At 44.7% G+C, this 12,341-nt stretch overlaps 2 protein-coding genes across 3 annotated transcripts; both read right to left on the bottom strand.

Moving 5' to 3' along the window:
* Positions 1–1,559: 1,559 nt before the first annotated feature.
* On the bottom strand, positions 1,560–5,003 carry LOC142578765 (uncharacterized). The gene has a single exon (XM_075688314.1). The coding sequence runs from the start codon at positions 4,992–4,994 to the stop codon at positions 1,716–1,718; it is 3,279 nt and encodes a 1,092-aa protein (XP_075544429.1). The 5' UTR covers positions 4,995–5,003; the 3' UTR covers positions 1,560–1,715.
* Positions 5,004–5,149: 146 nt separating this feature from the next.
* Positions 5,150–10,827, bottom strand: APC10 (anaphase-promoting complex subunit 10). 2 transcript variants are annotated; one of them, XM_075688315.1, is made up of 4 exons: positions 10,580–10,827; positions 10,359–10,502; positions 9,978–10,140; positions 5,150–5,435 (listed from the first exon to the last, which is right to left on the bottom strand). In XM_075688315.1, exons 2-4 carry the CDS (start codon positions 10,459–10,461, stop codon positions 5,150–5,152), a joined length of 552 nt encoding a protein of 183 aa, XP_075544430.1. In that variant the 5' UTR covers positions 10,462–10,502; positions 10,580–10,827. The 2 variants fall into 2 exon arrangements, with proteins under 2 accessions (XP_075544430.1, XP_075544431.1); XM_075688316.1 differs by having other exon boundaries at positions 10,604–10,827.
* Positions 10,828–12,341: the final 1,514 nt, after the last annotated feature.

Below are 12,341 nucleotides of genomic sequence, written 5' to 3'. Positions count from 1 at the left end.
AACCCTCGTGTGCTCGGGTCCGTGGTGTCGCAACACACCAAACGCCTGCTGACGTACTTTAAACTGAAGAAGTCCTTGATGGCTTTCCAAACATCTCTGCCCTTGTTGTTGAGGGTTGTACAACACTTGCCTGCTTCTTCACCTGCACTGCCAGTACTCACTGCATAGTGCTATTCAATTGCGCAGGTCTTTGGCAGGTTCATGAACGACCATGATTTCATTGACCAACTTTGCACATGTACACTATGGCTACATTCTCGTTAGTGAGAGAGATCTGACAGTGGATCGAAAATTCATACTGCCCACTACAAGGCAATGAACCATTAGACTCATCTAGAAACTGTATGCATGCTGGCCAGGACATTTTCAAAATTTGTATCACCCCAATATTCAGATCAACCGTGATTTTATAGGCAATTGCTACAAGAAAGCCCCGTTAGCTCAAAGTGTGCAATAGCTACTTTACACTCTATCAACCTTTTCTGGTCCAAACTCTGGTTTTGTTCCTACTAGTGCGTAAAAGAAAAAAATATTCCCCGTGTACCTTTTCTTTAATATATTGAAGCAATATCATGAAATCTTCACTGTAGGTAGCTAGTGACATGTCAAATTCCAAAATTCACAGCAATGGATGTTCAAATTACAGCCACAAGTTATTGGAATGCTGTTTGCATTCCCTCAAAGTCGCGTAGCTGGCCTTAGGTGATAGGCTTCAGAGTTGCAGCACTGAGGCCTAAGCTTAGAATGTGACAACCTGTAGACTTTTTTCTAAACCTCAGACAGAACCAATGATTTGCAGCATTGAGTTTGCACAAATTAAATGACTGAGCCGCTGGCACTCAAGATTTTTAAGGTTAGCTTTGGTCTATGTTCTCCTCAGTCTTGCATATTCCTTGTAAAATATTACAATTACTAAAGAAATCATCGCCCCAGAAAGGCTTAATGAAAAATTAAACATGAAAATAGGGATGCAAAACAGTCCAAATGTCAAGGAAAAATGAAATTCATTTATTGTTACATGGAGGAAATTGAGAAATGGTTGTCGCACAAGTTGGTGATAAAGTGCCATTAAACGAATAGTTGAACCTCGAACTGTGGCCACCAGAAGTGATATAGCACAGGCCAGATAAATACATTGACTACAAAACCATATAAATAATGAGCGACTGTTTGCAATTATGTTTGTTTTGCACATCCATATGTCACAAAGCAACACAGTGGTTAAGACATACTGTAGTGGCAAAATCCCGTTTGTGACCACCTGGGGTTGTGGCCTTGAACTATTCAAAGTGCCTTTACACAAGCATTCTTGCATTCTGTCTCAAACGAAATTGGCTGGGAATCGAACCCATAACTTTGTGCCCACGCAAGTATAGGCCCATAGCCATTGAGTCACGGTGGCAGGACAGTTTCAACTGCATTTTATTTGCCCCCCATTTTACAATAACTGGATAGCAGTTGCAGCAGGAGGCCTAAGTGTAATTATACCTATTACACTTACAATAGCAGAGTCTACACTCCTGGCTCTCCATCAAGCTATTGAACAAATGTGAACCAAGTCAGAAAGTAAAGTGATTTATTAACCATTCAGCACGATTTGTACAATGACTTATGAAAACCTAAATTTGAAGATGACACACTAAAAAAGAAAATGAAAAAAAAAAAAGAAAGTTCTCCACCACATAACAAAAGTAGCACAAAATTTGTAAAGTCCATCACTTCTGCTTTGAAGTCATTAATGCTTCCATTAGCTTAGTTTGAAATTTGTCTACAACACTTTCCGAAGAATTCCTTCTGACGTTGCTAAAATGATTAGATGAATTAGAACCGGACAACTTGAAAGGCTCCTCCACGCCTTGCGGGGTGGAGTTCATGTCCAGTTCTTTTAGCACCTTGCTGAAGGAGTCAACCCTTTTTTCAATAAATTGCAGGTCAGATGTGGCAACAGAGTCAGGGTTCTCATATGCTGCCATCCTTAAAGCAGCTCGTTTCGTCTTCAATTCTGCTAGTTTTGTCTGAAGGCTTCGTCTGAAGGCTGCCACGTCTTGGGAGCTGCCGCTGTCTTCAACATCTTCAGTCCTACTTTTGTGCACATATTCACAAGGATCAACTCGCTCTTGCGATTTGTTGACATCATTCGTGTTGCTCGGAGACTCATCATCATAGCTGAGGCACCAATTATCACTCTTGTTGCCTCCATTCACAATCACAGGTTGATCAGACAGAGTACAACTCGCCACCTTACTCTCCAGCTCTCTTCTCAAATTCTCTGATGGATGTTGCAAGATTCTGAGAATGTCTGGAATATTGTGCAAGTGATACAACTGGACACTGTCGAAATAAAAGACACCATCACTCAGGGAAACCTCAAGGTGAAGCTCTGGATCACACTTTTTTTCTAGCAAAGGCCCAACAAGACTGATACCCTTTTTGGAAAGGCTTGTTGACACCAAGTCATCTCTCCAGCCCAAAAGCTTTGAGATACCCATAGAAGACATGTAACGTCCCCCATTCCACATGATCACATCGGCAGTGTGACCCTCTGAGAAAGTCCATGTTTCTATAAAACTTCCAGCTGCAATTTCTTCTTTCACCATTGTGCTTACTGCCAAATCTTCGTTAATCAAAACTTCACTGAGTGAGTACTCCATCTTGCCAAGAGACATCACTAGCTCTACAGCTAAGGTGTCTTGCTCTTTGCTCATGACAGAGCAGCTACACTCTCCCATCTGTACTAGCTCCAAGAAGCGTTCCTTAGCGTTGGATGGCCACACCTGTTCGTTTTTGGGCTTAACACCTGAAAGTGAAGCTCTAATTGCCTGTGCAGGAAGTTCAAGAAAGTCAGATCGGAGCCTCCTGATGTCAGTAACTTTCACAGGCATTACCGTGCCGTAGTCAATGTAGGACACAAACACTTCACGAAGTCGAACACTTTGCACAACAGCCCGATGCCAGAGTGGATGTCCATTGCTTGTGTACAGAGCAGCACAAACGAAGCCTGGCTTCAAATTACTGATACTCACGGAGTAAAAATCAGCAGGTGTGCTGGAGTAAAATGCATCTAGCTCAGTCATTAAGTCTGTTAGTCGACTGAGTCCATCACCTTCTGTAATTAAGATGTAAAACTCAGATGGCGAGAACACTTCCCCAATAGCAACAGAAAACGTCCAGCAGCTGGGTAGTTCTTGTACAGGATAAGCACACGTGACTACAGAAGAATCAGACTCGGCAGCATCGAAGAGTGGCACAGATTGCCCGACATTCTGCATCGGGTGTTGCAGACCCTCTTTGAGCATTTGTACGGTGTGTGTCCCATCACCATGGTTTTTCACAACTGTGCCAGGAAGTGCATACAGTATGTTGCGAATGAAGTCACTTGTGCATTGGCCGTGAGTTTTGATGTGGCGATGCTCACCAAAACGGCTTTCGTACAAGTCTAGCAGCTCTGAAACTTCGAGGCCTTGAGGGATTTTGAGCAGAATTGACAACAATCCACATCGGAGATCATCAGGCAGGGCAGGGGCACCAGTTCGCGTTTCCTTTTGGTCGTTGTTGGGAAGCATTACTTTGAACCTCCCTCCAGAGTCGGGCATAATGCACACTGAAGAGACTGAAGATAATATGTCTGGCAACATTTCAAGAGGGTGCTTATTCTGCTTAAAGTAAACACTGCTGCCCATTTTCTCTTCACACATTTTCATCAGCGATTCGATGTCAAGACCAGTGGGATACTTCTCCAAAAGGCTCCTTATGCGAGTTGCGAAACCTTGTGGAATGTCAACAGTTAAATCAACTGTTGACGTTCCCTTGCTCGTCACCTCAGGTGCAACTTGTGTCTGGTTGTCAGCAAACTCTCTAACGACAGCTCTTTGTGTGAGCTCATGTTCATCTTGACCGGCACTTGCCCGTATGCTCATAGATCTTGGCTCGTATGCAACAGCACTGGGATTGAGCATGCTGCTCATCGACTGCTCACTTGTTTCACCATTACAAGCAATGGCCCCTTCTTCCAGCGGAGCTACAAATGGACGGCACAGTGAAGGCCTCAAGGTAGGCTGACCGGGGGGAATGCTGACACCTTGTATAGGCAAAGTCTGTTGATAGAAAGGCTGATACATGCTGCTGGTAACACAATTCTGTGCAGTCCACTGCTGAACAAGGCTGTTACAGGGCATATAATTTAGATTTCTCTTTACAGAATCTGATTTGCTGCCTGAAGCTTGGCCTGAAGAGTCATCAGTACACCGTTCATGCTGAGCTATGTTTGTAATTTCTCGACAGTTTTCATTGTGAGAAACCGACAGAGGCATATAGGGAATTCGCTCATGTTTAACACATTGGGTGGATTGATTGGGTGCATCAGCTTCAACATGATGTTTTGTGTCCACATGGATGGGATAGTTTGTTGCAGTACTGTTCAAAAGACCACTACTTCTGAGTAATGAATAGTGGAGCCTTGACACCCCCCTGCGTTGAGCTGCATCATTTGAGGCCGTTGACGTAGATGTCGTTTCATTGTGAGAATCTGGAGTGCTAGGTGTGGCGCGAGAACCTGAAGGTTCACACAACTTCTGTGACGTCATGACTGTCGTTGAGTAGTCTCTTCCACCAAAGGAGCGGCCACCTCCTCTGCCCCTATACATGCCCCTAGGCACATACTTCCCTCGTACTGGTGGTTTGTGCATTACATGACGGACTTTAGCTTTTGTTGTGCTTGGCTTTTGCTGCTTGACCATTCGTTCAATGTGTTGGACTTCCTGCTTTGCTTTAGCCTGTATTACATCCTCTCCAGTATAGCTGCGCGTGACAATAACAGTGTCGGAGATCTTGTTAAGGAACTGACGAACATTTGTGCAACCAAATTTTTGATATGGCACAGGACGGTCTTCAAAAGACTTGAACTCCTTTTCTAGTTCTGAAATTGTCATGGGTCCTTTATGTGCAATGAGTATTGAACTGATAACCACTTTCACTGCTTCCAGATCTTCGGCCATTTTCTTTTAGCAAAAGCTATTGGCATAAGCAGAACAACTGCACAGTTCAGAATGAAACAATTGAAGAAACTAATCTTAGAATTGTTAGAACGTGTTACATGCTAAACAACATCAAGTCTTGCTTTGTGTAGTGGCGGGCTTGTTAAACAGAGGCATCAGCGGATGCAGCTGAAGGCACGGCAGTTGACACTGGTGAAGTTGACTTTTGGCATGACGCTGACATTGGCTTGCTGGACAGGTGAGTGCACCTTGATCTGGCGAAGATGGGTGTCCCGGCCGTTCTGGTGATTCGACAGCACAGCAATTTGCACAAAGAAGGTCCTCACAGGGTGGCCAGCTGCGTCACGTGTAGCAATGTGCACCCAGCCAGTGGGCTCCGTCAAGTCTACAGCCTCTAGCTCCTGCAGGTCGTGGAAACTGCTGCCCACACGCACAGAAATCCTGCATGTTGAAGAGAAGGCAAATGACAGTTCTTCACACTGGTCCTTCTGCTGGCCAAGTGCATTTGTCTCACAGTTAAAGAACAACTGACAAATACAATAGGAGCTAGTATTTGATTTTCCATAATCCAGTTCACCAACACAGTACTGAAACAATGCAGCATGCAGTGTCATTTTACGGCATTTTCTGCGAATAAACTCCAGTGAATGACATGAAAAGTCCGAAAGTCTCACAGTAAAATGATTTTATGACTTGTTTGATGGCAAAACTCTTGGCAGACAATGAAACAAAAAATTATCTCTGCTGAGTCTGCTGCTGAAAATGTAAGAAAAGCTCTTTAGGTGTAGACAGTGCGCCTTGCAGCAAGGGCTGATAGTGTACTCTGGTTCAATATTGTCATGATACAACGCGGACAGAACACAGGGAGACGTTCTTCACGAACAACAGGACAATCTGTTCAAAAACAAACAGAGCAGAGACAAGTCTTCGTCATCAACCACTCTCACTCTGACCCACTAGGTGGAGTCCGTTAGTGCTCCCATCGTCGTCGTCGTCTGCATAGAATACACGCGTCAATGTGATGCCATGAGGTGGCTCTCGGATCATGGGTTTGTCACAGGAGAGGGGGCAATATTTTATGGAAAATGTGCTCTGTTCTGGCATAATTTTCAAACAAATTGCACACAGCCGCTCAGCAGAAACACTTGCATGCGTGTGCACAATGCTCATGCCAGCAATGGAAGGTAGAACGCTGCCCTTGCTCCACTGCTGTGTTTATTGAGCGGAGCATGACAATGTATTAATTTGGCTTGTCATTTTGCAGCCAAGCTGACTGTACTTTGCTTGCATCCCAGGGAGAGGGCTCGTGAAAAATGGGAAATCAGACAGTGGCGCCACTTTTTTACTGGATGAAGCTGCAATCATTGGTCTCTTCAAAAACAGCACGAAAGGACGTTATTTGGAAGCGCTCACAACGGCATTTGTTACGCTATGTCCACAATGAAAGATATGAATCTCAAACAGTGATGCGATAATACATTTGGCATGTTAAGTGTCCGTGTTCAGTATCGCCACAGACAACACATACTTCCCGTTTAGTCAAGAGGAAACAGTGGATAGTGTACCAAAACGTATTATCAAACTGCATGAACAATAAAATGTGACCTCTGTTCAAAATCTCAGTGTGAATAAGCCAGCAGTTTAGCCAGAAGACTCGCACACCTGGCACTCCGTCTTATGCAACCATTGGAAAGGCATCACTGAACACTTTGCGTATTTTACATGTAACATTCCCTTTTTTTTTCATTTACTCAAGAATATCCATATATACCCTAATTTTCAATAGGTTATGCAGTTCCCTAGAAATGAAATGGACACAAAGTTCTTATTGGAGAAACAAAACACAGTTCAGTAGTGAACAGTTTGCATCAAACAGGTCAACTTCACTCTACTACCATTCTGCTTGCTGTCTACCAAGCTCATGATAATACTCCGTGTTAGTGACTAAAAATCTGCAAGGCAGGAAAAAGCATGGGGACATGTCATTTAATTATTTTTTATTTGTTTGATGATACTACCAGCTGCTTTTTGGCAGCCAAAGCTGGGGTAGTAGATAAAGGGACACTTTCACAAAGCAAAATAATGTGGAAATACAATTCAAACACAGCAGGAATAAAAAAACACTCAAAAGTATGTGTACGCAACTTTTCAGGGCAAGAGCACTGATGACCAAGGATGAGTGTTGAATAAAAAGCAAAAGAGGGTATGTGAGATGAAGTAAGATCACAGCTACATGTCTTTGAAAAAGAAAGCACTTATTTTAAATTCTGTACAAAAAAGAAAAAGGAAAGGAAGGAGTCAACTGAGTGCCTCTTCGCGACTTTTTTGTAAGCATGTTCCATCCTCTTACGGTTCTAGGAAAGAGTAATAACGGGTAAGCATTTGTTCTAGCCTGGGGTATAATGAGGGTATGTTCATGTTTTGTGCAAGTTTTTCTAGAAGTGCTAAACTGTGAATAACTTTCAAAATTCATTTTAGTTTGCCGTTCCATTGACTACTGTATAAAGCATCTTGGGACGGTGTAACTTACGACAGTCCTCCAGTGTCGGTAGACTAGACCATGAACAGACATCAGATATTGACTTCTCTTTCATAGGTATTAAAAAATAAACCTCAGTGTTCCCTTTTGCACTTTTTCAAGCTTATCTATATTAGCCTTTGTGGATGGGTCCCAAACGACATATTCGGGTAAAGGATATGCGAACGATGTATCGCCAATCAGTTTTGTTTTACTTGTGCAGTGCTTGAGACGATGACGAAGCAGTCAAGAGTCTTTTTGATGCTGGCAAAACTATGCGATTTGAAGTGAGCACTCCATTCCAAATAACAAGCTATTTCCAGTCCAAGATATTTAGACACATCAGCAGACTTGATGTCAGCGCTGCTAATTTTGTATGCACGCAATAGTGGATTCTCTTTTCTTGTTACAGTCACTTGGGAGCACTTAGAAATCTTTACACTCATCTTCCAGATATGGCACCAGCTAGAAATTGATGATAGAAAATTGGTTAAGGTTAATTCGTCACCTTCAGACTGAACAGTACGATAAACAACACAGTCATCCGTGAAGCATCCGCATTCTATAGGAGTGTCAAAAACAGATCATTTATACACCCAAGAAATCATTATTTTCTTCTAATTTTTCCTTTTGACACACGTGTTTTGCACTGATGCACTGCTTTGGTGTTTCATCCACAATGGGAGCCATGCTCAGAAAGGTCCAAATTCACAAGACGCAAAATTACACAAGTCAGCTGCCCTGCCAGAGCTTGGCTCATACTTAACCCCACTATTCTGGTTGGACGGGTGCCTGCACCTTATACATTGGCTTACCTTCAGAAATAAGCTTGCAAACGATGGTTCAACACTATTGAACTTCAAAATCCTTAATTAGTACATACCATTGATTTTATGAGAAATCATGCAGCAAGAGTGATGGTTATGTCTGTATTTTACATGAAATTTGGTGTCCTTCAGGTTTTGTAATGCATACAACAGAATACGGTAAGCAGAAAGTAAACAAAGAGATGCCGAATATATTAACATAGGTTTGAATTTGCCATACACGGGAGCTTTTTTTTGCAATGTATGTTGATTCAACCTGATTGCTTCCAATACATATTTTAGTCAGTCTCACGAAATGTGCAGGTGGTATCAAAAGTTGGCAGCACGTATATTCAGCAAAGTCAAACTTCAGCCAAGTTTTTAGCTTGCGGCCTGTAGAATTGTGTGTAGCTCTCTGTCTTGTGTTGCTGCGCTGCTTTTACTAAGAACATACCACAGTATGTGGGTAGCATACACTAGTACAGATAGAAAATCTGATATACAGCCTGCATGCTCAGGCTCAGAAAATATTTATCCCAATAAACTTTTGATGCAGACGGTACAGCCTTCTAAAAAAAAGAAAAGAAAGAGAGAGGTGGGGGAGCCAGCTGATAGTTCGTACTGATGGCTGGGTGGTCCTTACTCTTTTTTTACGACAAAGTACTGTGGTACAAAGAGTATGTACATATACATAACGAATGAACTTTTTGTCTGTTCTATGCTGACATGTGCACAGAAAGTCTCCCATTGTCAAGACAGCATTATTACGACTGACAACTATTAAGCTGGCTCTGTACACAGGTGCACTGGCAATAAAAAGAAATGCGGACATGTCCCTCGATTGTGCGCATAATAAAACCGATTAGTTGCAAATCAGTTGCCTCAACTTATGAAATATTATGACATAAGGCATTACGAAACCTTGAAACGTGTTACCTCTGGTGTTAATCTGTTTGGCAAGGGTCTGACTGGTGTTGTGGAAGTCGAAGGGGGATTTTGTAGTAGCTGGGTGCTTTTTTTTTCATCGCAACGATATATTGAATTTTTTACGAGTAGTTCTCCAGCAGGGTACATGTAACCGGCAAATGGACGCCGCAAGAAAGCACCTGAGATTATAATAACACTGTGCCTAAAGGTACTTCGCATGTACCCGCCTTGCTTCCGCTTCACTTGTGACTAAAGGTACGTCGCACGTACCTGTTTTGCTTCCGCGTGGCTAACTCCGCGGCTCTCGCCTACCGATTCTCGCACATGTTTTTGCAGAAGGACGTTTATTTAACTCAAAAGGGTTCACTAAAGATGCTTCTGAAAGGTCACAGAGCGCAGCATACGAAAAGCCTGGCACTAACGAAGATACCTCTCCAACACTGCAGGCCCGGTTTCTACTACGGCCCCTACTGCTCCCCAGGGAAAATCAGTGATGCAATATCGAAGGTAGAACGCCGTAAGCCGCGAAAAAGGTTTAATTCGCCATGACTGACTGCGCACGAGCGCCGCAGGTACGAAAAAGTTTGTCCGACGTACACCCAGGAACGAAAAAAAGCCCCCCGCGACTTCTACACCACCAGTCAGAACCTCGCCCTCTGTTCTTCGCTTTTGGTAAGTCCCGTGCTCTACCAACAATGCCTGCAGGCACAGCGCCTGACAAGGAACGCGTACCTGTTAGGTGTGTAGCTCTCGTCGAGCTTATAGTCGGCGTAAATGCATATCCCCTGAATAGTCGTCTTGCGGCGAAACTGAATGTTGACTAGGTGCGGCTGAGGCCCATCGGACTGCCAGTACGTGTCGAGGCAGTTGTCACGCAGCTGATCAACGCCGAATCCTGCGAAAACATCAAAATCATGCGAAACGCCTCACAGCCCGACCGACCGCACCCGACCGCAAGTTTCCAGGGCACCAGGGACGCGAGAAAACGAAACAGTGAACGCACACAAACGCGCCCAAATGCTCACTCGCGATGCCGTGAGGAACTTTCTTCACAGCCCCGTGCACCGGAAACATTTAGTCGCGTGTATTACACTCAATGACTTCGTGGCTTACCCGGCTTACAAGATGACAACGACCACACAGCTTGCGCTCCCACTTCCCTGACTTTGCCTTCCCGTTCCAAGCTCAAAGAATCGCGGACATAACCAGTGTTCATGGCAGTACGGGGATCAGACTGAGCGAAATACTCGCACGCACCTACGAACAGTTGAGAAAGACAAATGAGCAAATTTGCGACCGTGCGCACTCATAAATATAAGTACGAAGACGTTTACGTGACGTGCGAGGAGAGGCCTTGCCTGCAGGAGAGCCGCCCTTACTGTTGCATCGACAACGCTATTATCACTGTTATCTCGAAATTGGCACAATTAATTAGGCAGAAGAGCTCACGCAGGCACGCGAGTGTTACGTAGTACGAAATAGTACCACGAAGCAGCAAGTCGACGGCGTCGACAGCTATCAAAGCAGCGGCACAACCATGGCACAACTGCCACAAAATATAGCACGCGCGCAATGTTAGTGTATTGGTGATGATGATAATGATAGTTTGTTTACGTGGTGCCCCTTGTTGTACGTTGTGCGCGTTTTACATAGTTAGGTCACACATGGCATAAAGTTCCCTACCAAATTTTTTGTATTAAATTATGGCGCATCGCTTCCTAAGTACAGACGTCATTCTCGGAAGCCATGACCAGCGCTCAACCCATGGAGGAAGGAAACTGAGGAGAGGCCCTAGCCCCTCCGCGCGCTGTGAGAAAAATGTGGAGAAAGTGAAGTAGTACGTTTTTCTCTTTTTTTGCTGATTTTTTATTTCTTTGTCATAGCGGCCACGCCTTTCGGGCCACAATGGCGGCTTTGTTTTGGTTCTGTGCGCTCACACGTGTTGCTCCGTAGGTTTCGTACCGTGGCAAAGGCGCCGTGCGGGCAGGTTTGCGTTGGTCTTCGTGTTTTGTTGCGCTACATTATCTGGACCGTGCTCTCCCGGATATTGCTGTGGTCAGGTGGGACAGGAGGAACTAAAATTCGTGAAATGAACGCGCACGCAACGCTGTACGCAATGTACCGCGCCACGGCAATGACTACGGCCGAAGGAATATCCGCGGGAAATTTTGCCCTTTTTCGCGGAATCATGCTAACGTGCTAACGATTGCTTAGAACGTGCTAACGATTGCTTAGTATTGCTGCGGAGCGCGCGGGTCCGAGTAGCACGCTTGCGCGCAGCGCGGTGTGGTCACAGAATGGTGTGGTTTCGCGAGAAATGTAAACAAGAGAGGAGAGCTGGCCCGATAGGTGAAGCAACGCCATGAGCAACGCCAACTTCCGGCTTCACTTTAGCTTCACAAAGAGTGACGTCAGGGCCTCTCTCCGTGGCTCAACCTGTACTATTGCTATGGCGGCTATGGTGTACTGGAATATGGCAATGTGTCGTCCGGCGGCGAAAACGTGCCTCTTTTTGCGATTACGGCTGGGCACATAGAGTTTCTCACGATAGTGCTATAGTGAGAAACTCTATGGCTGGGCATATTATAGTCATAGAGTCATATACCATAGTATATGTGGACATATAGTGAGGATCTCTAAGCGGCCGGGAGTGCTGGAGCACGCCGGTCTACTGCAGCACTACCTGTCGTTGCAGCTTGGAGTTATGGTGCAACACAGGGCCTCCGGAATCGGTAGTTATGGTTGTCGCGGAGGTCATGCATGTACGTACGGAGCTCGCCGATTGCTTGCTGTGGTTCGCACATTCTTTATGTGTATGATCGCCGCGCCCTACTGGTGGCGTCATCGCAGAAGCGTCCCCGGTCTTCCATTGTTTAGCTGTACGGACCAAGTACGGATGACACACTACCCTATTCCACTACACCATACTATGGCCTCCGAAATTGGCGAAGACTCATGCGACTCGAGAACAATCTACGACAGAGGCTACACCATAGAGTTTCATATTAGCATACCTAGAGGCAAATCTGGCGCTGCCATCGTTCAACCATCATGGGAACGAATGGGAAGTACACGCTTCGGATTGGCATTCTATTG

The sequence above is a fragment of the Dermacentor variabilis genome, chromosome 4 (assembly GCF_050947875.1).
Source record: "Dermacentor variabilis isolate Ectoservices chromosome 4, ASM5094787v1, whole genome shotgun sequence".
Classification (NCBI taxonomy): Eukaryota; Metazoa; Arthropoda; class Arachnida; order Ixodida; family Ixodidae; genus Dermacentor; species Dermacentor variabilis.
The sequence above is the reverse complement of the archived record's forward strand: the minus strand, read 5'-3'. Positions and strand labels throughout refer to the sequence as shown.